Source organism: Pelecanus crispus, chromosome 11, assembly GCF_030463565.1.
Source record: "Pelecanus crispus isolate bPelCri1 chromosome 11, bPelCri1.pri, whole genome shotgun sequence".
Classification (NCBI taxonomy): domain Eukaryota; kingdom Metazoa; phylum Chordata; class Aves; order Pelecaniformes; family Pelecanidae; genus Pelecanus; species Pelecanus crispus.
Window position 1 is genome coordinate 2,360,504 of NC_134653.1, and position 27,277 is coordinate 2,387,780.

A 27,277-nucleotide genomic window follows, 5' to 3' on the forward strand; every position below is an offset into this window, starting at 1 on the left:
AGCAGTGAGAATTTTTGATTTTAAAAAAAAAAAAAAAAAAAAAGAGAAAAGAAAAAAAAAGCTTAACAAGCACAATGCACAGCAAACAGGAATGGAAATGCTGGTCTGGGTTCCATTATCCCTGACCCAGAGGTTGGAAACCAAAAGAAATTAATTAAATTGGGGAGGGGGGAGGCCGGCACCATTTGCTGCCGGTGAGCAGCCCGCGAGGGATGCGCGGGGGACGTCCGGCACCCACGCAGGGGGACACCCTCACCCTCGTGCCGTCACCCCAGCACCCACAGAGACGGCCAGGGCCGCCTGCCCGCGCCAGCTCGTTCGCATTTAGCGCCGAAGGACGGACGGGGACGGGGAGCAGCCAGCGCGGCTCGGGGGGCACCGATTAGCTTAGAGAAGAGGAGGCTGAGGGGAGACCTGATCGCTCCCTCACCTACCTGGCAGGAGGGGGCAGGGAGGGGGTGTTGGGCTCTTCTCCCAAGTAGCTAGCAATAGGACGAGAGGAAATGGGCTCAAGCTGCACCAGGGGAGGTTTAGGTTGGAAATTAGGAAAAAATTTCTTCACGGAAAGGGTGGTCAAGCATTGGAACAGGCTGCCCAGAGAGGTGGGGGAGTCCCCATCCCTGGAAGTGTTCAAAAAACGGGCAGAGGTGGCACTTGGGGACATGGTTCAGTCTGGTCTACCCTTGACTGGCTTAGAGTAGACTTGGCAGTGTAGGTTAATGGTTGGACTGGATGATCTTAAAGGTCTTTTCCAACCTAGACGATTCTATGGTTCTATGATTCTAAAATCCCCCAGCTTTGTGTGGAGGATCCCGAGGCAGGGACCCCCGGCAGAGGGAAGGATGCAGCCGTGGAGGTGGGATCCAAAATGGGCTTTTTGCTGTGGCGAGCCCCCGCCCGGGAGCAGGGTCAGGCCCGAGCAGGCAGGGACGGCGCTGGTGGCAGGGACAGCGAGGATGGGCTGGGGCGAGCTCAGTGCGACCGTGGCTGTCGCGGGCACTGGGAAGGCGAAAAGTGCCTTTCCACGGGAGGCTCCGTAATCCCGTCAAGCCAGAGAGCACACGGACGGCGTGTGCGGCTCTCGGCCAACTCACCGGCCGAAAAAATCCTGCCTGACTACTGGGGGCTGCCCAAGGTGGGACAGGGTCATGGGACGGGCTCCAGCCTTGCTCTGTGCATCTGACTCCAGGGCTCAATTTCAGCCGTGGGAGAAGAAAATAATAAAAAAAAAAAAAAATAAAATGCTTCAAATAACGTCTGGCGAAGAGGGAAGTGCGGGCAGCGCCCGAGCTCACACAGCTGGAGACGCTCCGCGTGAAGCCGTGCCGTTATCTCCCATGCCCGTCGAGAGGCGAGCGCCCACCCGTGCACCGCGCCGGATCGCGCCGGGCACAACCTGGCCTCCGCCGTGCCCGGCCCCTCGGCCGAGCCAGGAAGGACGGTAATGGGAGCGAGATGCGGGACCGCGGCGTTCGCCCTTGTCCCTCCGTGCGGTAATCGGAACAAAATGTTCCTCCATTGTTCGCAGAAGAACGTCGGTTTCCCACTATGGCAAATATTTAGGAAAACACAATTGAGTCGTAAATGTTATTTACAATTTGGAGCGCCCTATACGTTGCTCCGAGCCCCGCAATTAAACCATTTGTCTTGGTTCGAACACGACCGGGTAACACAGGACTTTCCCAGTCCCCAGCCAAAAGCGTTAACGTCTTGCAGAAGCGCGGCGGCTCCGAGCGACGGGCTCTGCACCTCCGCCGCCGTCACGGCATTCCCGGGTGCCGACTGCCAGCCATTGCTCCCTGCCTGCTGGCTCGTCCCTGCCAAAGGCGGGCACCTCCCGGGACCCCGCAGAGCCTGCACGGCCGCTCCCGCAGGACCTCAGAGCCTCCCAGCTCCCGGGCAGCAGGTCCCCCCGCTCCCTCCAGCCATTCCCAGCTGGATCGGCCAGGGATGGAGCAGCCGGGCAGGAAAAACAACCGCAAACCAAGAGGGAGCCCCGTGCAAACGCGCCCTCGAACGCACCGGAGAAGGGAAGGGAGAGCTGCGTTCTTGCAGCCCCGGCAGCCCAGGCTCATCGGGACGGCGCTCAGACACCCGCGACACGACCCCAGGCGCTCCGCCAAACGCAAATAAGTGCCATGACACCCAGGACTCACCTTATTCATCGCCCATCGCCTCGGCCCTGCGAGAGCTGGAGCGTCCCCGGCGAGCCACATCAGGGCAGGCACTGGGGGACTGCACCCAGGGCTGGGCAGCCCTCCCGGGGCTGCTGCTGTTTTCCCTTTTTAACACTTTTAGAAAAAAAAAAAATGAGTGAAGCTCCCTCTGGTTATGCAAGAGCTGTTTGCTTTAATCTCTTTCCAGAAATACACCTCAGTGGTGCCCATTCGCAGTCAGAAAGGGGGAAGAAATGTGGGAAATGGCATTTCTGTGCCCACACCCGCAGCCCACGCCGCCCCGTGCCAGCGCCAGCGTTACCTGCTGGTTGGCTTTGCCCACTTTGGACCCGTTTTTCTTTCAAAACCACATTCGGCTGCTTTCGGCACATCTCGCGCGGGAGGGGACAGGCTCGGCCGGACGAGCCCCGGGGACGGGGGCCACCGCCTCCGCCTCCCCCGGTGCCCGTGGGTCCCTGCCGGGTTGGTGGCCCCGGGGCAGGACAGCTCTGCCCCGAGCCGCTTCAGAGCCCGGCACGCAGCAACGCTTTTCCCCTTGCATGTGGCTTGGGCTGAATTTGCTCTGGAAGGGTGAAAGCCTTACTGTAAGCTTTCCAGCCACCCGAATTCCTCCCCAGGGAGCCAAGGTGAACGTCACTGCAAAAACCCAAGGGGAAGAGCCTGGCGAGCCCCTTTCTGTGCTTCTCCCCGCAGCCGGCGGCGCTGGACCATGCCCGTGGGATGCTCGGCTCCTCCCGAACACTGGCCGGTCAGACACCTCCAGCACCAAACTCCGCCAGCTCCCCAAACAGGCGGATTTCAGCCCCGGGGCCGCCGACAAAAAGCACCAGTTATAAAATTCCCAGGTTAAGCAAACAGGAAGGCGCAGCCCCGCGCGTCTGCGCTGCCAGGCCAGGGCCCGTTAAAACAAGACCTGTTTAAACGCGGCGGGGCTGGCGGCAGACTTGTTGACTCCGACCGCTTTTCCAAGCCGGCCGCTGCCGCCTGGGCAACCCACGAGCATCGGCAGCGATGGGGCAGGGGACAGGGCGGCCGCACAGGGCTGCACTTGTCCTCGGGGCTGAGTCACGGAGCCCACACGGCAGCTCCAGCAAGGAGCTATTTTGGGTTTCTCAGTAAACCTGTGGCTTTCTGCAGGTAAGCCTGCTACAACGGGGTTTTATGCATTACACAGGTTGCTTTGATCTTTTTTTTCTTTTTTTTTTTTTTTTTTTTTTTTCCTCCCCTGCAAGAAGAAACGTGTGCAGCAGAACATGCCAACAAGCAGTTGATTATTATAAACCACCCTGGCCAGGTGCCGGCTGTTTCAGACGCCATCCACGTTCTTGCTCTCGCTTCCCTCCCATCACTGTCATTTGGGCTCCCCAAGCAAAATCCACGGGGAGGACAATTTGGGGTGATTTTAAACACAGACCGAGAAGAGGGGAGACTCCAAAGCAAAGAGGAGGGACAGGGGAGATTCAGGGTGAGGTCCCAGGGTGTTTTCCCCAGCCCGGGGGCTCTGCCCGGCCCCGGCATGCCGTGCCGCCCCGGGGATGAACTGCGGGACAGCCGGACCATGCCCAGGCATGGACACGTAGCTCAGCCCCATCATTAACCTGCGGTGAGAAGGTGGTGACCGGGCCCTTCCCAGGGCGACAGCACGGGCAGCGTGGGGACAGCTATGTTGGGAATAAAGCAGCTTTGATGGCTCAGTGCTGCCGGCGCACATGGGGATGGGATGGGATGGGATGGGATGGGATGGGATGGGATGGGACAGAGAAGCGGTGCCCCGTGCCGGGCCAGCATCACCTCCGCCTGAGCCGGCTGCAGAGCAGGACCCGGCTGCTCCACCCGATGCCGGACCCCAGGGAACCTGTGAGTCGTGGGGGCACTGGCTGAGGCAGGAGACCACCCCAAAATCTCCCCTTGTGCCTCCGTAGCCATCACACAATGCAATGGGTCGGGGAAAGCAACACCTACACCTACCCAAACCGAGTTTTTGTTCACCTTTTTCCCGAATTCTACTGCTGACCGTTTCTGAAAGGAGCAGCCTGGCAAAAGAAATCAATCATCAAGCAAGGCCATGGCGAGAAGAATGAACAGAAAGAAACAGTAAGATGAGAAAAATCAGACCGCAACAGCAGGTGGACAGGTTGGCTGGGAACCTTCTGTAAAATGTGTGTAAACAAGGATATGGATAAAAAATACAGAGAGAGGCAAGCCGTGTCATTTGTAAGGGAGCTGACTGCTCTCCCTCTTCCCCAGCCGGTCCCTCTGGACCTTGCTCGTCCTCCTCCGTCAGTCCCGCACGGGGTACGGCCAATTCCTGTCTTCATAGAACTTCTTCAGGCCCTGGAGGTTGACAGGGGGGAAGTAAGGGCCGATCCTCTTCCGAATCCACCACCTCCCCTCGCTGGCGTGCTTTCCCCCGGGTCGGCTGAATTTGTACTTGTAGTGTTCCCCTCTGATCCACCTGCAGAGAAACAAAGCACAGCCTGCTCAGGAGGGGCTGGCACCGCTGCCGGGCAGAGGCGGAAAGTCTTCGGACCCTATTTATGGTCCCCTGGGAGTGGAGGTTTTGAGCCTTTCCGTAGATGGATGGAGAAAGGGGAATTGTTCAGCCTGGAGAAGAGGAGGCTGAGGGGAGACCTCATCGCTCTGCAGCTCCTGACAGGAGCGGGCAGGGAGGGGGGTGCTGGGCTCTTCTCCCAAGGAACAAGCAATAGGATGAGAGGAAATGGCCTCAAGCTGCGTCAGGGGAGGTTGAGATTGGATATTAGGAAAAATTTCTTCACAGAAAGGGTGGTCAAGCATTGGACCAGGCTGCCCAGAGAGGTGGGGGAGTCCCCATCCCTGGAGGGGTTCAAGGAGTGGGCAGAGGTGGCACTTGGGGACATGGTTTAGTGGGCATGGTGGGGTTGGGGTGATGGTTGGACTGATGATCTTACAGATCCTTTCCAACCTTCATGATTCCCAGTTTTACTTTCATTAAAAAACAATCCAGCCAGCAAGGCAGGAAACATGAAATTGCTACTCTGCCCTTAATTGGTTTAGTGGTGGACTTGGCAGTGTTGGGTTAATGGTTGGACTGGATGATCTTGAAGGTCTTTTCCAACCTAAACGATTCTATGATTCTATGAAATCAGCCCGAGGGTGCTCAGCCTGGCTGGCTCCTGCATCCTGGTGCTCCATCCACCGCTGTCCCCGCTGGAGTGAGGCACCGGGGAGCTCCCGGGCTCCTTCTGACGCAATTTCGGAATGATGCACAAGGCAGAGGAGCTTTAACACCCGCCCTGTGCACTCCCCACCACCGCTGTGCGCTCCACAAACCTCTCCACAACCAAGTTTGAAAGCATAATACTAAAAGCAGGAAAATTTTTTTTTTTCTTTTCTGAGAGCAACTACGGAGTACTTCTGCCTGGGACATTTTTAGGTACAGGGCCCCAGCTCCCGCCCCAGCTGCCCCAGCATCCCTCTGCCCCAGCCAGCGGCTGCTCCTTCTGCTCCGCAGCTTATTAGCGGGGCTACGAGCGCATCTGTTTTCTGGCCGCCCTGGGAGTTGACAGAAAAGGAGATTTTAAAACAGTGCAGAAAGAAGCATTCATCAGTCTCGCGAAACACATCCGGAGGCTAACCATGCCGCTCGGTTCGGGAGGTTTGGTCCCGCTTGATGTAGGGCATGCTGACAAGAGAAGGAGTAACACCCCGGTCCTCCAGCGCTGTGGTCCCTGTTTGCAGAGTGCATCGCTGCATTTGCTGGATAAGTTCATAAAATAACCCACAATATAAAAATGTCAAAGTCATGTCAATGCTCATTTAAACCTGCTTTGCTTCACTACTAAAATACAAACCCTGCTACTGAGCAGGGCACCGCGCTCCCGCAGCTGCGCGCTGCCGGGGCTGCACCTCGGGCAGCCGTAAAGTTCCATCCTACTGCTGAAATAATTAGGGATAACTCCTATATATTTGCCATTAGCGCTCACCTTCGTAACACCGGCACCCCAACGGGAAGGCAGGGGAGATTGCAGGCGACGGATAAAACTGCACCCAATTAAAAAGTCTGCTGCAATCACATCTCGCCATCTCAATTTAAACCTTGCTGGGTACGCAGACGAGCGATAGAGAAACCATTCTCCTAACGAAACACATTGATGCGGGGCTGTTCATCACGCCCGTCGCTTGCTGCCGACTTGCAGCAACCGGCAGTATCAGCTGTTTTCTGATTGTCTCCTGGTTGGAACGAAAACAGGACAAATATCTCCATGTTCCCCCCTCCGCTGAGGATGAAGAAGGGGATCCAAGAAGGCCCAGACTAAAGCATTTGGAGCTGCACGGGGACAGCTCTCAGTTCAACTCCTGCTGAGGGCTGGGTGCCAAGGGAGGCGTGGGGACGGAGCTGTCCCCCGTGGGGACGGAGCTGCCCCCCGATGCCGCACCGCTCCCGGGCCGCCCCGGCACCTCGCCTCGCTGCCCGCTGCCGGGGGGCTGCAGGGAGGCGGGACACCAGCCCTCAAATAGGGGAAGGTAAATGGGGAGAGGAGGGGGCAAGGGCACAGCCCTGGCTGGGGGCTCAGGGTGCACAAACCTGCATCGCATCACCCGAAATGCTGCCCTGCGGCTGCCGGCTTCATTACAGTCAGGGCCGTTCCTACCCCCTCTCCCCCCGCCCTTTTCTGAGGCTGGTAAAAGTCAAACGGGGGCTGAAGCGTTACTCCCACAGCGTTTACTTTGCAGGAGCACAAAATTTCCTGTTAATAATTACAGCATTACTGAACAGCAACGTTCCCGCGGGTCCAGGTAGCCTCCAGGCTCCTGTCCGGGATGGTTAGAGATTTCCAAGCTGTGCTGCTTGATTGCTTTCTTGAATTCAAAAACCATATCCACCTCCCAAAAAAGCTTCACTGGCTGATTCTATGTCAGTCCCTCTCCTGCTCGAAGCCTTCCTCCGCCTGCCACACTGCGGCTTTTGGGGGTTTTTCTTCACTAAGGGACTGCAGAGCATCTACCGAGCTGGAGCCGTCTCCACGTACGCCCACAATATGGGTGCAAGGGGGTGCCCCACGCTGAAGGAGCTTTCTGCAAACTCCATCTGGCAAAGCTCCCATTTTCTAGGCGGGGATGCAGAGCGCGGCGAGCAGGTGACTTATCTGAGCTCCTGCGGCAGACCTAGGAGACCTCAGGAGATGCCAGGTCTCTGCTCAGGCGCAGATGTGCCTTCTCCCCAACCTCAAGGACTGTCCTATGACTCCTCTGGAATGAAAATTTCCTTGTCCCTTTCGAATGGGCTTGCCTGCCCAGATTAAATAATATCTATCATCTGATTTGGTATGATTTTTCCCATATGTTCTCCGTCTATTAAAATGTTTGCTATCAAAGGGATCGGCATGTAAAACTAGAACCGTGTGAGCATTAAAGCGACCACATGCAATTGAAGATGCATTTTTGTGGCATAAAGTTTGCCTTTCTATCTGCCTATGTTTCAGGCTCTCCTGTTCAGAGCCTAAATCAATCTGAAGAGTCCCCCCAAGCCCCCCGACCTCTAAATTCAGCCACGCTCTTGTCCCAGCCACGGTCACTGTGCTTCCCTCAGCCCTCACCTGAGCCATGAGCTGGAGTGTTGGGATGCACGGTCCACGTCAGGATGACAAGATCTACGGAGGAGGAACCTGCGCAGCTCCGTGGGCTGTGGAGTTTATAAAGTCCATGGAGCTGAGCTCTTCCAGGAGCTCAGCCACTCACCCGGCGATGAGCTATAAAGGTCCGGCACACCACGGCCCGCGGCTCTTTGCTGTCCTGCACCGCCAGCGCTTCTTTGGGATTCGAGACTTGAAGGTTTCCATTCTGGTCAATGGAAGAACCAAAGAGCCTTTACACGGCTGCAGCAGCCAACACGTGCTGCAGGGTGGAGAAACTGCAGCGGGAATACCTCTGAGCATCAGAATACCTCCGAGCATCAAAATACGACGGCAGCATCCAGACCCCGCGCTATCCGTCCTCTCCGTCCTTCCCGGGGTTAGGGGCTGCGGGAGAAATGTGGAAAACCTGGAATCCGTGGGAATCTTTCCTTGCAAGGCTCATGGATGTAAAAGCTGCAGAGTTTAATACTCACCGGAGCCCCTCATTTCAGGGCTCGTAGAGTTTACAAGCTACCCCAGTATTTATAATCTACCTGGGTGCCTCAGTCCTGAAGTTACAGGATTTGCAAACTCCTCCAGCGCTGCCTCACTGGACCTGCTCCCTCCTCTCGGGATTCGGGGAGCGAACACGCTCCTGCACTAACAGGGCCGAAGCATTAGCACCCAGAATCCATCATTTCAGGGCTCACAGAGTTTACAAGCATGAGTTGGAGCCCTGGACAGCTTGTAACTCAGGCGAGACGCGCACATGCATGGTCGCCTGCAGACCAAGAAACCGCTACAGGCTACAGATCACCTTATCAGCAACTGCTTGAGTTTTGTGCAACTTTGGGGCTCACACAAAGACCTTCTGGCTGGCGGAAGGGATCCACAGGTCTCCGAGCCCCTTCTGACGCAGGAGACTGCTGGCATGTGTGAACCGTGCTTGCTGCTCTGGAGAAATGGGAACGTCTTCAAGAAGGTCATGGAGAAGCTATCTGACTTCACCTACATTAAAAGGAGTCTAATGCCACAGGGGGCACTCATACTCCGAGAAGGATGAGCAAGACCCATGTTTCAGAGGAGACAGACAGAAAGGTCAGGAAGGACAATCCCGGCTGCAAGCAGTTTCCCAGGATTTACTGAGCGAACGCAAGCCGGCAGCTCCTCCTGGCTCCTCGGGAAGCACCGGGCACCAGCTACCACAGCTGGGCAGGGAAATGGCTCGGGAGAAGCATCAGGCTGAGCCCAGGTTAGGCTCCTTAGGAGACACATGAGGACAAAATAATCACTTGAGAGGCAAGAAACAAGATACGGTCAGATACAGCAAGTCCAGCATTTCTCTAGGAGATGGAAAACCCTCTCTGCTGTAACAACAGCAGCGATGGAGGACAAGGGACAGAAGGGCCCCTTTGGCAGCTTCTCCCAAGCCCAGCGGCGGTGCCCGGGAGGAGAAGCGGAAGAGCCATGCGGCAGAGCGACGGCGCTGATCCCGGTGCGGATGGCTGGGAGAGGGAGGACCACCGAGCCGCCCAGAAGGACCCACCGCCCCGCACGGGATGCCGGGACCCGCCTGCCACCACCCTTCTGGGCAAGCACCCGCTCTCCATCACCACCTGGATCGGGCAAAGCTACAGCCCCGGGGAGGACAGAAAGGCTAAAAATAATAAGCATTATTTTTTAAATCAACATATTCATCCCGCCAGATGCCCAGTAGCAGCTGCGCTGTAGCGCTTTTAAGATTCGATCATATATCAGCCTATTATGACATCTTCCAACTGTACGTGTTAAAAATTAGCAGCAATACTGGAGTTGTTGGGATGGAGGGCTAAATCTCCCAGACAGCTGTAATTAGTTCCAGAGGGTGCAGCTGTCTCCCTGCAACAGCTGAGGGGTTCGAGGGAAAAAACCAGAGCCGGTGGTTTCTGTTAGAATTAATGGCCTGACAGGGCAAGGCGGGGTGGGAGAGGGAAGAAAGAAACCAAAACACGGGGCGTCTTTTCGATTTGGGTTGGGTTTTGGGTTGGGTGGGGTTTTTTTTTTTGGTTGGGGTGTTGGGTTTTTTTTATCTCGAGGTTCCCCGCTCCATTGTAAATCAGGGAGCAAGTGGCAGTGGAAAGTACAAATTCATTACAGCAACAGAGCTTCCATCATCGGCTTTCTTGCTTATTCTAGCCCCGTCAGCAGGAGGGATCATAAATTCATCTTGGCCCAAGTTTGCAGAATAAGGGCAGTTTTATGGGTTGTTTTTCAACGTCGCTGACTTCTCCTTCTCCAAGGCTCCTGCAAGGGCTGGCCCTGCAGAGCCGGAGCATCCTCAAAACTCTCTTGGGAGACGGGGAAGTGGGTTTATTCCCCTATGGACAGGTTAGAAAGGGAGGCTCAGAGGCTGCACCTACACCAAGGGCAGAGCAAACCTTGGGGGAAGGAAACCTGGCTCTCCCCGGGGCTCACAGCACCGGCCGGGATTACTTTCGGCACGGACAGACCCAGCGTGTGGGTTTCAGGTTAGCGTTTCGCATGCGTGATGGGGATGCGGCCGACGCTCCCGATGGAGCCGAGGCAGGAGCTGCCCTTGCCACGGGAGATGCCTCCCACGGCCATGGGACGCGCGGCGCGGTCCGGCCGCGGTGAAGCTGCCCCACGGCTGCATCTGCCACCGCTCCGAGAGGTGGCTGCAAACCAGATTTCCCACCCTGGGGGAAATCCCGATGCTTTGAGATGAGCTCTGCCCTCCCTGACAACGCTGAAAGACTGAAGTTGTTTCCACCAAAAGAAAATCCCTTAAACTTTCATTCAGGGCAGTGGAATCGTTTCATTCTGATAATATCAGACGTTATAACTTTGATGATAAATCGAAGATTTTCTTTTAAATTATAGTACATAGGGGAAGAAGAAACGAACTGCAATAAAACATTTCACCAAGGCGAAACCCAGTGAGAAAGTCAAAAGAACGTGGTTATACTTTTTCACCTCGGAGGACCTTGTCACTTCCCAGGACACTTGTGTTGCTGGCAAAGCTGTTTTTCAGTGGGAAAACCATACAACGTATTTTACTGCTCTGTGCAGAAGACACCAGGGCTCATGGGAGAGGGTTGGGGGACTTTCCGGATTTGCATTGCTCCCTTACGCTGTCACGTTGTGTGGACCACACGGATACTTGGAGGGAGAGCAAAAAGCAAAGCCAAGTTCGAACCCTGAGGGACTCGCATCCCCACGGAGCATCCCACGCCCATGAGCACCGCTCCCGCCTCCTCCGAAGACTTCTGGGGAGAGACCTTGCAGAACAGAAATGTCGTTTCCACCTACCTCCCAGTGATGCCCATATTTTCCGATAACCCCATAATCCCTGCCTACTCTCAGCACCGCTCCCGCGCGCTACAGAATTACCTCTGCCCTTCCTGGGGGTGTCCAAGGGAGCAGCCCCCAAAGCGGCTTCTACACCGTGCAACTACGGCAAAGCCCTTCCCAGGGCTTGGGCCGTACATCTCCGCAGGTCCCCCGGGAAAGCACCTACACCTTCTGCCAGGCTCCGCGGTGACTTCCACGGCCTGAAAATCCATATGCTATAAAGCCCAGGAGCCGTGACAAGAAAGGGAAATAAATGGGCAATCAAATCAAAAAAAGAATACCAAACGCGACATTCTCCTTGCTTTCCTGCAGCCAGGTAGCATCGAATGGGAAGCGCTGCCTCCATAAATAACAGCACCGCTACAAATCCAGGTCTTCAGCTACATGTTGGGGCTTTTTCAACAAAGTGCTACTATAATTGGAATAAAAGTCCTCAAGTGAACATGATTTAATATCAGAGACACCAAACACTTCGGTCAAAAATAAACCCGATTTCCCCCCCCCCCTTCTGTAGGCAAAATCTGATTTTTGTTTTCCTTCATTGTTGCAGTCTGTTTCCATGATGGTGTGTTAAACACTTATTAATTTCTCAGCCAAAGCCCTACCGTTCAGATTTATGATGGCTGGTGTTTTATGAACTATCCGCTGCACAATAATATTTTGTAAATCCACATTCCACAAACATCACTGTGCTTGAAGTAAAGCTTCACACTCAGCTAGGCTGGGCGCTCAACAATACCCTCATTTTTAATCAGTCACCTGTTTCTCATTTTAAGTTTATCACACTTGAAAAAATACTATAATTTCTAGAGTTGTAAAGAAACCTACAAACTTTGGTCTCAGAAATTTCATTTCGAAGGCATTAACTCATTTTGAAAGTCCCTTGGCTATTTAAGGTGTAGAGTTTCCATTAACAGAATAAACTCTGTGGAGTATGGAGCGTAATGTTCTTAAGGAAAACAGTCCCTTCCCCTAATTATTTAGTCTAGCAGGGAATGAAAATAATTAAGTCTCAAAATTCCCTTTAGAGCAGAGGCGGCGGCGGGGGGTGGAATATGGTAGGAAAATTAGCTTTTTTTCCACCTGGCTACTGAAGGGAGCCGAGCCGCGCCGGGCACAGTCCTTGGCAAAGGTGTCTTAAAGATTCCGGCTCATGGGTGAGGGCGCACGGATGCCCTTCGGAAGCCGTCGGAGCTACAGCCACCCTGAATTATCTTTTCTTTCCAGGTGTTACCGCTAAAGATCAAATCTAAGGCTTTTGCTCCCAACTCCAGTGAAATGATGAGAAAAAGGTGATCGCTGGCTGTAAGCGGCTGTCAGCGCTGAGGATGCCCGCATCCAGCGCTCGGTTAAAGATTGCTAAGGGGTCTAAATTTAAAAAAAGGAGGTATCCTGCTAACGGCCTTTTCTTACAGCCCTTGCACCCAGATCGGAGGGCACAGATCCATCACCTGGGTTCTGGCCACGGTTCTCCCGTGGGAAGGCGCCCGGAGCCGTGCTGTGGGTGCAGGGGGCTCGCCAGCCCCGCTGGGAGCTTCAACGTGCAACAAGGGGACGTTGAAAATTAAACAAAGAAATGGTGGTTTTGAAATTTAAAGGGAAAAAAAAAACCAAACCCAAAGCCTGCCTGAGCAGAAGTAACGCCGGGTGAAAAGCAGCTGACGGAGCTGCTGTGCCCACACTGGCCGCAAGCGCCACGAGTGTAAACCCAGCAGAATTGGGAACGGGGCACAAAAACTGGAAAAAAAAAAAGGCAGATGATCACTTCAGTTTCCTTACACAAGTGAACCGCTAATGGCAAACAAGCAATAGCTGAAGAAATGTCAACAGGAACAGGGACCGGTGACTGACGCGAGCGCCAAGCGCGGGATCCGACCCCGCTACCCCAACGCGGGCAGGCGTGAACCACCCGTGCCCCCCGCCCTCGCCTTCACACCGGGGTGAAAATCCCGATGGTCCCGATGTCCCATCTGTTCGGATTTGGCTCGCTAAAACCCAAAACGTGACCCGCAACCCGGGATCCAGAGTGAAATGGGGTGCTGGGTTTTGGTCTGAGCCAAAACGAGCATTTGTAAATTGTTATTTTTATTTTACGCCACCCAAAAACACACTAGACCCATGAAAAACTTTTAAAGCACAGCTAATACCAGAGCATAAGCAGCTGACACATAAAACCAGCGCTGGATCCTGATCTTTTCCTACTATAAACTAGCTGCTAAAGAGTGAAAACAGAGTCTGTGCTTTGGTTAAACCAAGGCAAGGCATGAATCAAGATCCTGTTCCACAAGATCTACAGCACCGTGCGTTCAACACAGCACCCGCGCTGCTGTGCAATTACGTATCGGACCTGCTCGTATGCCTCTGTACGCTCTGCGATCGCTATACTATAAAAACTAAGAAAGATGAAGATTTGCTTTTGGTTTTGCTTTAAACTCCTGGACATTTCACTTACCTGCTACAGAATAAAACAAAAAAACCCGTTCGCCACCTGGAGCAACGTCATGTTATCCCAGCCACATCCCACTTCATTAGTTTCATCTTAAAACGCATTCCTGTGTTCAACTACTTTAATTTTTTTTAACACCCCTGATGCCAGAAAGCTGGGGAAAAAAAAAAAAAAAGAGATGTAGCCTTCCTATGGCAAAGTCTGGGAAGGCAAGATGCGATCTACATTTTCTTGAGTTCTAATCTGTTAGGCTGCCTTGTTTTCAGCCCCAGTCACAGTGAGTACCAGGAGCAATGTTTATGGCACTGGGGGACACGTGGTCATAAACAGCTCTGGGATTATCAAATGCTTCTGTCGCCCCGTGAACCGCGAGAGCCGTTTATTGCCAGCAGCCACCAGCTGGTCATTGCTTCTGGCTGCTGGCACCAGGGGACACCTAATTCAAACTGGTGACTTGGTGTCTAAAGGTCCCAGGTTCTGCTAAAAAGCGCCGGGGTCAGCCAGCTCTCAGGACTGACCTGCTTTTCTTCTAGGTTTTTTTCTAACTAAAAAAAAAAAAAAAAAAAAGCAATGCAAGGGAATGCCCCGCAATGAACGCTGCTTGCTAAATTTACGGCACTGAACCTCGGGGACATGAGCAAAATTTGGCGAGACTCATTTGACAAACCCACCTGAGGTGGAGCCGACGCAATGCAAGTTCTCTGGTCACTCTTCCAGCTCAGCCTTGCAAATGATGCCCCAACACCACCTCCCCGACAGGATCCCAAAGGACCCAGCTCCTGCCGGATCCCGGTGGGTGAGCCCTCTCGCTGGGCTGAATTTCTGCCCGTTGCGAGCTCCGGCATTCGTTAGCATCCTAACGAGGTGCCCACCGCCTTGGCCACGTGAGCGGCTGCGTGGGCGCTGGGGCTGCACCGTGCCCCTTTCCTGGCCACGAGAAAGGTGCCACCTCCACGGGGTCTTCTGAGCAGCCCCCAAAAAGGAGGTGGCAGGGAGCAGCGGGGAGGTGCGGCTCGCTATCACAAGCCCCAGACCCTACTTTGGCTGATAAATGCACGTGCAAACGAAGGGCCGTAAAAACAAAGCGGAAACATGGCCAAAATGGGAACACAACCCGTAGCGAGGAGGCTTCGCGCGCAACAGGCGCTCCTCTCGACACCACCGAGCCAGACCCGCTGATAGCACACCACCAGCGCGCTGCTCCTCGCGTGGAAAGCCAACCCCAGCACCGCTAATCGGAGCTAAACCCCCTCCATACGCATTATTAAAGCTGTATCCGTCCGTGGCAAGGGCTGCGCTGGTCTAGCCCAGTACGCCTTTTGTAGCCGTTAATTAATAGAGGTCCCCCCGGGCCCTCCTGGACCCGAGCCACAGTGTAATTATTTGCGGGTAACAGATCTGCTGCTTGTGTAACCCAACAAACTGCGACACCACCCTGTAACGCACCCTGAGCTACAAACCATCGTTTATGGGAACTCCGGTGCGGCTGTGAGTCTCTGGGCTACGGGCGGGATCCTGCCCCGCACGCCGGGAGCGCCCGCGGGTTCGCTCTGCGATGCTGCACGGACGGGAAAACGGGTTCGCAAATGAGAATATGTGCAAAAACCCAAAATAACTGTTCTTACAGCGGTCTTGGCTCCTGTACTTGGAGGGATTATGTCCCATCAGCCTGTACCGATGCTCTGATAAGGGCCCGTGCACTACGAGACAGGGCTGGATGCCTGGGGAAGCCCAGAAATGTGGTTATTGGAAATACTCAAATACGATGGTGGGAAGCTCACTTAGCGGCTGTATTCCAAGCTGTGCTTCTGCTCTGGTTTTCTGCAGAATTCATTCAGCTCAGTGGATAAACCATCTTGGGTTTATACATTTATACCATCTTGGGATGTGTAAACCATCTCGGAGGAAGCGCTTTGGTAAAAGGTGCAAGTTTTGAGTGTCTTAGCTAGAAAAGGAGTCTCTCCTCAGAAGGTTTGGGGATGCACTGTGCTGAAGCTGAAAAACATCAGCTGGGTTCAAGAGGAAGTTCATTTCACACGGTGCTGTGAACCTTCATCCTTGTTTGCAGTGCATCCTAAGAGCCTCAAATGGAAAATATTAGCAAGAGCATAATATTACTTGAGTTGATCCAAAATTCCCTTAAAATGTTTTCTCAGCTAAAAATACATCAACAAAACAGCCACTTTTGTGAAAAATGTCCTTTTGTAGAAGTTTTCATCTGTGCCTTTCACTTGCTGATGTTTGCTTTGTCTCTTCATTGAAAACGCAAACACTTCCAAGACAAGTGTCCACAAAAACAATCGCTTTTGCAGGGCTGTTTTGTCTTTGAAATACCTCAGTAGGCCGGTAGCAATGGTGGTTTTGATCTGAGCTCGCAAAGCGATCATGGCAAAAAATCTAAAGCTGACGGGCAGGAAACCACTTCAGCAGTCGCGATTTCTGTCCAAGAGAAGCAACGCCGAGCTCTTCCCAGATGGGCCTGGGAACAGGCGCAACCAAAGGGTCCTCATGTCCCCCCCAGGAAGGCATTAAGGTACTGAGAGCACCAGCTCTTCATGGTGTCCTCGTATTAAACCCACCCTATTTAAAGACCACCTGGGCACCATCAGATACAAAACGCGATCCATCAACAGAAACCACGTGTGCACGTCCAAGACAGGAACACCACGGAGCCCTTCCAGCTCCCTCGGCAAAACCCAAAGCTTACCGTGGGGGTGCTCTGCCCACAAACGGGTTCGTTGCCATCAAGGACAAGGTCGCCTCTTCCTGGGCCAGCAGCTTCCCAGCCAAGTGGATTATCCATTCATTCTGCTCGTAGGTCTTGGGGAAGGAAGAAGAAATACAAATGTTAGGCACTGCCAGGCTTGCCACGCAGTGATATTAGCGTTAAAGACTTCCCTGGGGTCTCTGGGGAGGGATTACAACTGATTCGGGGAGCAAACGATGAATTTCCTGCTGTCGCAAGGAACAGATCCCACGGGATACAACACCTTGAGGTCCAGACTCAGACCCTCTGGCATCTGCGGGAAGCAGGGAGAGCTTCACTGAGCTCGGCTCACCTGGAAATCATTCCCGAGGGTGCGGACACAACCGAGGGTGTGCAAAGTCGCAAAGGTTTAATGAGTTGTTCGTTAGCTGAGCTGGGACGGCTACGTGCACTCTCCCAAAGACTGCCAAGTAGCGTCCCGCAGCTCAAGCATCCCCAAAGGCGTCCACATCGCAGCTAAGCAGGGTGAAGAGCGTGCCCACGGCCAGCAGCCACAGCGCAGCTGATGATCGGAGACCGGACGACGGTCGGGGACGCATCCCCACCTTCACGCAGCCCGGACAGTGACCTCTGCTTGAGGTGCGATGCCTGAGGGGGCATTTCTGCCAGCCCCGCATCCCTGCCGAGCCCGCCGCACTGCTTGGTCCCAGTGCCAGGGAGAAGCCTACAACTGGTGCTACCGGGAAAGCCCGGCGCATCGCCGGTCCAGGAGATGTGCAGCAGGCACACAGCCCTTCCCCGGGTACGGGGCACCCACCAGGTCCCAGGACCACCCCCGGTCCTCCCCAACACCCATCAGCTACAGCACCTCCTCCGCCTTGGATCATAAACCTCTTTTTGACTCTACATTCATCTACCACAGCTGGAGGTGTTCTTGCCTATTCTGCCCCCCGAACACTTGATTTTAATCATTTCTTTCAGCAGCAGGCGCCACAGAGGAACAGTAACGGCACACTTTGAAATGATGACCCATCCATCATTTTAAAATAGGTTGCTATCCCCTGTTATCAGACAGAAGAAAGAAGAAAGCGATTTCTCTCTTTCCGATTCCCTTCTCATGCATCCTCTTTATTTCCTTTCATCCGACCTGTCCTCTCTACATCCCGCGCCGTACCCTTAATCACGGACCGGCTCTCGGGGGCTGCAGTCCAAGCTGCAGTGGCAGAACTCGACTCTGCATTTACCTCCCCCCAGGAATCCATGCACCTCATGCTCTTCGCAGGGATTCTTGCTGAGGCTCCATAAAAAGCATTTCCCCTTCTGGTGACTTTCTGTGCCTTATACTTCCATTAAGATTTTTTTTTTTTCCTCCTTTTTTAATGTGTACCTAAATGGATTTTTTAATGCAAGCAGTAGGGGACACTGTGGGAAAGCGAAACCCGGCAGCTGTACCTGCAGGGCTGTGACTAATGCAGAACATCAAGGCAAAGTTACTTTGCAAATCTTTTCTAATGGTAAAGTTTGTTATTTCCGTTGCTAAGGGAAACAGAGGAGAGAAATGAGATGGAAAACACCAAACACTGGTGGAAAGGCCCATCAAACGGCAGCTCTACCTCGCAGGGTTTCTGACCCGTGCTCATCACAATTTAGAGGAAAACCACAGTTATTTAAGCCAACAAATTTTTAAAAAAGATTACTCTCTCCATCCGCCTGCTTCCGCCCTGCCTCACCGCGCGGCTCATTCCCTCTGCCGTCCCGGCTGCACCAACACGGATGGGTGGTGGATCCGGGGATGTTTCCCACCGCCAGCCCCGTGCCACACTCTGCCCACCCCACACCCCTCTCTCCACCGACACCCCGTGCCAGCCCCCGTCTCCCATCTCCCGGTCCCCTTCCCAGCGCGGAGGAGGTGGTGGCGGCTCTCAAGGTGGGACAGGGCAACCTCAGCCCCCGCGGGCGGCCCCGATGCAGCGGTCTGGGAGGGGAGCCGCGGTGAGCCTGGAGCCGGGAGCTTGGCATCGCACGAGACGTTAAACACAAACCTCGCGAGTCTTGCAATAACCCCGCCAGGGCTGGCAGGGCCGCAGGAAAAGCCGGCAGCATCCCTGCCAAGGGCTCGACCGCGTCGCGTTGCACGGGACGGCTCACGCCGGGACTCCCAGACGTGCTGAGCGACTCCGTGCCCCTCGATGGCTCGGCGATGCTGGGCTTTGGGAGGGTGGGTGCCACGCTGGGACCCGCAGCCCGGGGCATCCTTGGCTGTGAGCGGAGACCTCCCGAGAGGTGCGACAGCAACGGCAGACAAATATTGCGAGTCAGACCTTCAGCATCCTCTGCCTCCCTGGAGATCCCTCTTTAAAGTGCTCTGTATGATTCTAAGTGCTATTTCTAGGAGGGCCTGGAAGGTGTGAGGGTTCCTGTGCGCGAGTTGGGGCGAAGCTGGAGAAGAACGGAAACAGAAATCACCAGACTCCCGGAGCTAGAGCTTTATGGAGGATCCCAAATCTTCAAAGCCTGATTCAAAACCATGAGGCTCTGTAATGGTGGAATCGGCTCCCTGGCCTGCATGGTCTCGAAATTGTTAATTAGCAGCTCCGTGTACACGAGAGTTGGACTTCTGGTTTGTAAAGTGTTTTTCTTGTAAAATTTACAACATGTCTGGCCCCAGCAAAGTCTGCGGTGAGAAATTTCCACCGGTGCAGACCCCCTGCTCCCCCCAGCACGAAGGCTTAGATATCGCACGCCGCCGATGCCGGGAGCACGCAGGAGCCGAGCTGCGCTAACGACCGCGCTGTTTAACTCATTACTCTGTATAGTGATATGGTGGCAAAGGGTGGGGAAAAAAAAAAAAAGAATCCAGGAGATCTAGGCTGCGTCCAGGGAAGCGTCACGCCACAGGGTGGGAAGGTGACAGTTCCTCTGTCTGTGGATCCAGGGAGACCCAGACCCAAAAAGTGTTTGCAGAGCTGTGGCGGTCAGGATGGGAGGGATTTTTTAGTGGTGGACTTGGTAATGTTAGGCTAATGGCTGGACTGGATGATCTTAAAGGTCTTTTCCAACCTCAACGATTCGATGATTCTATGATTCGCCCGGCGCTGCGCTCCGCTTTTGCCAGCTCTGAATGTGCAAAACAGGAGAGTCAGAGCTTAAACCATCCAGTGGATTAATAAAAAAGCCAGGACAGCTGCATACACTGCTTTAAGGTGGGCACACATGCTCATATTGGGTTCATCTTCAGATTTTGGATCCTTACCGAGCACAAAGACAGGCAGCTGGGGACTGACCCTGCACCAGCGACGCAGGTCCCCAGGCTGCTCTGTCTCCCTGCACCTCTGTCAAGGCACGGGCACGGACCGAGACTCCCACACCTACCCCTTGTCCTCCAAAAGCCGGGGCTGCAGCTCCCCTGGTGCCATGCCGGGCCCGTGCCGTACCCATGCTGGGATTACTGGGGAACTGCTACAAGTTGCTGGTCGGAGCATGCCGGAACGCGCCCCGAGCTGCACAGCTCATTGTCCAACTCTGAACAGAGCATCCCTGGGGAGATGCAGCCCGCCATGGCTGTGGGCACGACCCTCTCCTTTATCTTCTGAGAGTTTTCTTTCTGTTTTAGCAGAGAAAGCAGCTAAGGAACCTAAACGCACAAAACAACCCATCGTCAACCCAACTGAAACGCCTGAGGCATTTGAAAGGCACTGAAAGGCAGCTGGGGCAGAGGTCAAGGTTCCCAAAGCAACGCCACCTTCACCACAAAGCCGCAGCCTTCCTGCGCGCATGGACAGTCCACGCAACCCACCAAAAGGCAGCAGCGCAGCTCTCCGGCGAGCCCCATCATCTCTAGCTGCCCCTACGGCTGGTACCAGCACTCAAGACCTCCAAAACCCAGGTTTTCGGTATCACACAGCGGACTAACAACAATGGGACTAGGCGTTAAGACCCCGGGAGCTTTTGTCTCCTGACGGGCTGCAGCCCCGTGCAGCGCTCGGGTAGCCGCTTTCCGTGCCAGTCTCGCTGCGTACGCTGCTTTTTGGGACGGGGGTCTGCTCCTTCTCCCCCCCCGCGCACCGCCCGGTGCCAGGAGCTGAGCATCACCGCACGCCCCGGGGTACCGCCACCCGCCCTGAGACTGCTCTTCAACTGTTTATATTCCCTGAGCTCTCCACTTATATGCTTTACCCCTGTATAAACACGGCATTCTCACCTTGAATACTTTAACTCGCATACAGAAGTATTTAATAACTTTGAAGAATTTAAACCCAAATCACTGCTAAGTCAGGCAACAGCGAGGAGCTGGGGGCAAATTAGACGCAGCAGTGACGAAACTCTGCAGAGATAACGAAGTAGAAGAGAATATAATAACAGCAAAAAATACATATAAAACCCACCCGGCACTACAGGGAACGTGTTCCCAACCAAAATAATAATAAGAAGAACCCTTTTCCTCTAGTTTTAATTGGTCATTTAATGAAAAAGGACTGTGGATTAGTGTGGCATTTTATTGAATCTTGGTCCTGGCACAGGCACACGGGAGGAGGTAAGTATGAGATGCACATGTGGAAACAGCTGGAAACTTGGCACGGGAGCCCAGCATTATTATTTCACATGGTTGGGAGCGCTGCACGGTTTCACATCGGCGTCGGTGCGCAAGGGCAGATGACGGAGGGGTAGGGGAGGTTTACGCTACGGCGTCAGGGGCATCTTTCGCGGCACAGCCTGCCCGCTGCGGGGATGCAGAGCAGTAACTCCACCGTCCTGGGAATTTTCAGCCAATATTCACAGTGCTGTCTGCACCGCCGTTTCCACTTCTGTAGCTGAGCGCCTTCAACTGTTGCCGTTTAGGGAACTTGAGCTATCAGCTGGAGAAATAATCCATCTCCCACAGAAAAGAGGGCATAACTAATGCGATCTTTTGCTTTTTTATAATATTCCGGCTCACCGCCGTTTGCTACCATCCCGCTACCCAAGCGACTTAACCAAGGAAGGTCAAAGGCTGCGTCAGGTCGCATCACTTCTCATTATCTCCAATAACCACATCCCCTTCTTTCTATTAGATTCCCAAAGAGGCAAGCCGTTCCTCCGCAGGTCTGGCTCAACGTATAGTATTTCAGCGGGGGCAGTTTCTCAAGCCTCGCTAAAAGCCGTCCCTTGAACCGTCCTCTTCGAAAACGCTTGGGAAAGCAGCCGGTCCCTGGAGGAGGCGGGTGCGGCGCAGAGTGCGGCAGAGCCGGGCCGAGGAGCAAAAGGCGGAGCGAGACTTTGGGAACCGGCTCTTAGATCTTGCCTGGACGGGGGAAATGGCGCACCTGGCACAGCTCCCGTATCACCTCCGTATCTGGAAAGAAAAGTCGCTTTGTTCCAGAACAGAGGCTGGGCAGGGAGATACAATAGCCACTGTCGACAACAATCATTCCCCGCGTAGACAAGGTCTTACTCTGTATTTATACAGTCCGCGGCACGATAGCCTATCGATCTTATTTGGGTTTCTGGGCACTTCCATCACAACATTACTACCAGAGGTGAGTCTGCCTGTGATCCAGCCTGCAGTTTGTCTAAATGCAGCCTGGGGGCTTGAAATTATTCATATTCACAGGGAGGCAAGTAATCACAGTTGAAAGAAGAAAATAAAATTCTTACGTGCTGAACATGGACCAAAATGTATGAATGCTGCAATGGAAAATGGAAGTGAATCGAGGCCTGTATTTTTAGAAGGGGGAAGAAAGGAAATGTAAAAGGCTGTGCTTAGTACACTGTGCATGAGGTTTAGGTTTTATTACGTTACACACACCTCCTCCTCCATTCTGCTGCCACGCAGCTTTTTCCTGTAAGCACCTTCTGGCTAGGAGAGCGAGATAACAGAGGCTCGAATAAAATATTTTACAAAAATATTCATAGAATCATAGAATCATCAAATTGTTTAGGTTGGAAAAGACCTTTAAGATCATCCAGGCCAACCATTAACCTAACACTACCAAGTCCACCACTAAACCAATTAAGGGCAGAGTAGCAATTTCATGTTTCCTGCCTTGCTGGCTGGATTATTTTTTAATGAAAGTAAAAACTAGGAATTGCTAAGGTTGCAAAGGATCTCTAGGATCATCAGTCCAACCATCAACCCAACACCACCATGCCCACTAAACCATGTCCCAGAGTGCCATCTCTGCCCGTTTTTTGAACCCCCCCAGGGATGGGGACTCCCCCACCTCTCTGGGCAGCCTGGTCCAATGCTTGACTGCTCTTTCTGTGAAGAAATTTCTCCTAATATCCAATCTAAACCTCCCCTGATGCAGCTTGAGCCCATTTCCTCTCATCCTATCGCTGGTTCCTTGGGAGAAGAGCCCAACACCCCCTCCCTGCCCCCTCCTGTCAGGAGCTGCAGAGCGATCAGGTCTCCCCTCAGCCTCCTCTTCTCCAGGCTGAACACCCCCAGCTCCCTCAGCCGCTCCCCACCAGCCCTGTGCTCCAGACCCTTCCCCAGCTCCGCTGCCCTTCTCTGGACACGCTCCAGCACCCCAATGTCCTTCTTGTGCTGAGGGGACCAAAACCGGACACAGTACTCCAGGTGAATATTAATCTGCCTCCTCTATAAACAGGGTTACTTTTTCTCAGCTCGTCCAGTTTGCGTGCGATAACGCGCAGTCCCCGTCACGACTCCCTGCTACCACCCAGGGGAGAGATCCTCAGAGCATCACCCCCGCTGCTGAAGTTTCTCTCTTCTCCTAGGAAGGCAGCTGAAGTTTCTTTACAAACTGACACGTCCTACCTGGAAAGCACACGTGGCTTCTCAGCGCAGCGCAAATGCTGCTCTGCGGTGGGTTTGCTGGCAGTTTGCAGAGCCCTGCAGCCCACGGCAACACGGGCCACCAGTCTGAGCGGCTTCTGTGCCAGTCCCGGCGTTCAGAGACTTTTGGAGCAGCTTCAAGGTACAATGCAACGAGACACTGGGCTTTAAAAACCAATATGAAGACGGCATTAGCTTTGTTATTATTTCAGTAGTTATCATTTGGTAAGCACCAAGAGCGTGCCTTCGCGTTGGCCAGCTGCAGTCCCCAAATAGAATAAATAACCTTCATGCCATAGTAAGGAGGGGAAAAGCCTTCCTTTTGATTTTTATTTTATTCAGAGCGCTGAAGGCTTCCCACTGCTGCCCGCTGGTGAAGAACAAATCTGTGGTATGATAAACAACAGGCTTTTGTAAAGTCCAAGACATCCCGCTACCAGGAAAAGTGACCAACTTGAAGCCCCAAAACTATGAGCAGTATTTTGTGTTCTGGCTGCTATTTATTAACGATACTGAATCCACCCACAGCCTGCCAAAAATTGTAACGCTTTTTGTACCAGCGGCACGGCACGGCTCAGTTCTGGGTTGTGGTGGCTGGGCTCCTTCTACAAATGCCCATCAGAGACGAGAAGTCAAATAATTACAGGAGCGTTGCCATCACTAGCTGGAGGACAGACAAAGCTTTAACAATTTGTCTCCAGCTTCTGTAAAAACAGGATGTCTTTGCGCTAACACAATAAAGCATCAAGGGTGAAAGTTTTTCCTAACGCTTAACCTGAATTGTCCTGAGATTAAATCATATTCTGCCGTTTCATCCATTATTTCCTCCCTTCTCCACAGGGACACGGAAAACAGATTGCTGCTTTCCCCTTTGCAGTAGGTTTTCACCTATTCCAAACCTGTTTTGACATGGGGATGTCCACGCAGATTTGTTCGCTCTGCTGCCGTGGGAGAAGGTTTCTCCACCTCTGCACTTTCTGTGGGTCCCTCTTCTGCGCCCTTGCCGGTCAGCTGCACCCTTCCCGAATCGGGTGCTCGGCTGAGTGTAGTAGGAGGGTGACAGCACGCACGCCGAACGCCTGCTCGCCTATCGTGGCATTGTGTGTGCCTTTTCATGATGCCTTTTCCTAAGTGTGCTCATCCTGTGATGCACGGTCAGCCCAAGAGGCTTCCCCGGAGCACGATGCTCTGCTCCGACCCGTCCCGGGGCAGGTGATGGGTCCTGCCTGTGTGCAGCACCACGCACGCCTCTCCCGGCTTGCTCGGACCAAAACCAGCAAGGCTTTTAGACCTTGTCCTCTGTTGTGCTCACAGCTTGGTGGCGTCCGCACACGCAATGAGCACATCGTGCCGTTCTTTTCAATTAGCAGCAGCTCCTCTTAAAAATGTGCGCGTGCGTTAAGTTGGCTCAGACCTTGGTTTAAATTGCTTCCATGGAGGTAGGTGATCCGGAGCGACCGACCTCAGCCACAAGCACCTGAACATCAGCTCCTGACCGACAGACGCATTATTTTTGTTGAGACCACCCCAGCCCACTTCGCACACAAGGTGACCAGGTTCTCAGCCGGGCGATGCAGCGAAGGGGGTCCCGTCCGAGACGGCTGCTGAGAAACAACCGAAAAGGGTCGCACAGATTTCCGCACGCCGCTACCGGTTCGTGGGAGTTTTTCCCCTTCTGCAGACGGGAAGAAGCAACGCAGACATGTTTCTGGACGGGTTATGTCCCGGCCAGAACTAAATGAAGGGCTTCAATTCAGAGCTACAGCACCCTCGGGATGTCGAGATGTACAAAACAAAGAGGGGATTTAGCAAACAAGTGAAAAGGCATATTATATTTAGATAATAAAATTAACATCATGAAAATTGTTTCCTGGAAAATAATGTCATGCGACATTATATATAATTATGGCACTACTGGAACGGTAATTAAGAGGCAGTCAACTAATAAATTGCAATTCAGAGGTGGAGCAGCACCGCGGCTCCTCCCGTTCCCGCACCGGGGCCGTGCTGGCGGCTCCCCCGCCGTGCCGGCCCGCGCCAGCCATGCCAAGGGCCTGGCTCGCCCATGCTCCGGCTCTTCAAAGCGAATCCTGCAGCTATAGCCAAGGTGGAAAGTTTTGCAGGAAACCCTGAGCAGAGGAAGGCGTCATATGTCAAGCGGTGATGAGGTGCAAAGAGGAACCTGTCAGGAGCAGCACAAAGGGATGGTAAATATCTTCCCCCCAAGTCCCTGGCTTTTCTGCAGCCTGTCAGAGCTGGATATGTCAGCTCCTTACCTGGCCACCGCCAACGAACTGCAAAACCAGCCCCGCGGCCGCCTGCTCGGGAAGCGATGGGGCAGACGGCGAGCAGTGGCGTAGAAAAAATCCAGAACTTTTAAAAACAAATTAAATCTAATCCGAAGGCTGAAGTAACTTGGTTTTATGGACTCCGTAAACTACTGTGTGGGGTTTGCAAAACTCGCCTGGCTTCACAAATTTCTTCTGGGGTTTCGACTTCTGGTTTCTCATCCTTTCTGCAGCTCCGCGTGACTCAAGTCTAAACAACGCCCGAATGACGGCGGCTTCTCCTGGCTGTGGCAGCGTGGGGACGGCAGCAAGACAGCCAGCCTTCCCTGGGATGACAGCCGGCACCAAATACACAGCTCACAGTTTTCAAACAAACATTCGGCCGCTCCAAATGGGATTTACTTCCATGCTTGAGCAGGTATTTACATGCCTGAACTTCCAGATTTGAAAATGCTTGCCGCTGTGCCTGGGCTACTTGCCTTCCTATTGTTTCCAACGAGAATCATCCCCACTTTTCAGATGGCTTTTTTTCTCCTTTCTGCACCTTTTGTTAATACCTCTTCTAAGCAGGAGCCAAAATTGCTTCACGGAGACCTGAGTGCACCGGCGGCGCCACGGGAAGGTCCCCAGGGGCAGGAGGGGGCGAGGGAGCTCTGCAGCGGGCATGGGATGGACACGCTGGGACGGCCGGGAAGGGGCAACAGACCCATTCCCAGCCGGTGCCGCCGCAGCGGGACGCGCTCCAAGGCTGACGCACAGCTCCGGCACGCAGCCACCCGAGCGGGAGGCACCCACCCTCCTCCTGCCGGTGCACGGGACCCGCAACGCTAATTGCTGCTCATCAGCTGGCGTGGACAGACGCCCGGGCGGGCACGCGCTCCAGCAGCCCCCTGCGCCCACGCTGACAGAAACGCCTGGGGGAACCCTTCAGTGGATTAAAATCTAATAATAAGGACGTGAAGAGGCCATGTTATTTCCTCCTCCTCCTCCTCCCCAGGCTGTCCCGTGCATCCCGGTCACTCGGCGCCCGGCCCGGCTCTGCGGAGAGGGTGCTGGGGTGTGATGGTGCCCGCGATGCAGCAGTATTTATGCCCTGTCCTCCTCTGATTTTAAACCTGAGATCACTTTGTATTATTTTAAAGCCTTTGGGATGTTCCTGCCCTGGAAACAAACAGCCTTGCTTTCATCTCACAAACAACCTTCGCTGGGGTGAGCTGGATTTCTCCTCCGTTGCCGGAGCCCTCCCAAAATACAGTCAGATTTAAACCAACAGCTCCCATGCAACCTTCTGCACCTTTATGTAATGCTGGGCACCGTTGCCGGCTTGAGGTTTAACCTTCGTCTTGCTGAGGGATAAGCATACCTAATGCAGATTAAATGAAATTCCAGCACACAAAAACTAGCAGGGTAAATATAAAACCATAGCCAAAGAGCGATGGTTATGTCATCGCTGAGGAATCCAAAAGACGCCTAAATGAAAATACCACAAAGAAAGCAAACAGAGAAGTTTGGGGCAGGGGGAGAGGAGCGAGGGAAGAGGATACGCCGGGAGAGGACACAGGAACAAAGAGAAAAACCCGTGATAACCTGAGATGGGTCTGCCTCATGCCACTGCTGTACGCCCCAGTTTTGTAAAAGGCGGTCCAAGTTCCCATGCTCACGCGAATAAGATTTTGCAGAATAGGCTAAAAGATACACAAGAATTAATTGTACAAGTTTCCCCTCCCTTCTTTTCTTTTTTTGATTTATAGCTCTCACCTGCTTGGTGATACCACGTGGGGAAAATATTTTGAGAGACCCTACGGAGTGGGCAGCGGGGGATGCTGCCAGCCCTGGTGAGTCCCGAGCACCCTGCGAGACAGCTTCTGCCCCGCCGTGCCACCGCCTCGCGAGGCAGGTGCCGGCCAGGGGCCTTCTCGATGTCTTTAACTCT

The 27,277-nt window shown here is 53.7% G+C and overlaps 2 protein-coding genes across 2 annotated transcripts in view; one reads left to right on the forward strand and one right to left on the reverse strand.

The window, feature by feature from the left end:
• Positions 1–27,277, forward strand: part of HAGHL (hydroxyacylglutathione hydrolase like) — a 301,833-nt gene that overhangs the window by 206,609 nt on the left and 67,947 nt on the right. The window lies entirely within an intron of this gene.
• LMF1 (lipase maturation factor 1) overlaps positions 4,458–27,277 on the reverse strand; it is a 211,821-nt gene continuing 189,001 nt past the window's right edge. The window contains exons 10-11 of the mRNA XM_075718498.1: positions 16,279–16,391; positions 4,458–4,632 (exon numbers count right to left, since the gene is read on the reverse strand). Of these exons, the coding sequence (XP_075574613.1) occupies positions 4,458–4,632; positions 16,279–16,391 (288 nt within the window). The remainder of the gene's footprint in view (positions 4,633–16,278; positions 16,392–27,277) is intronic.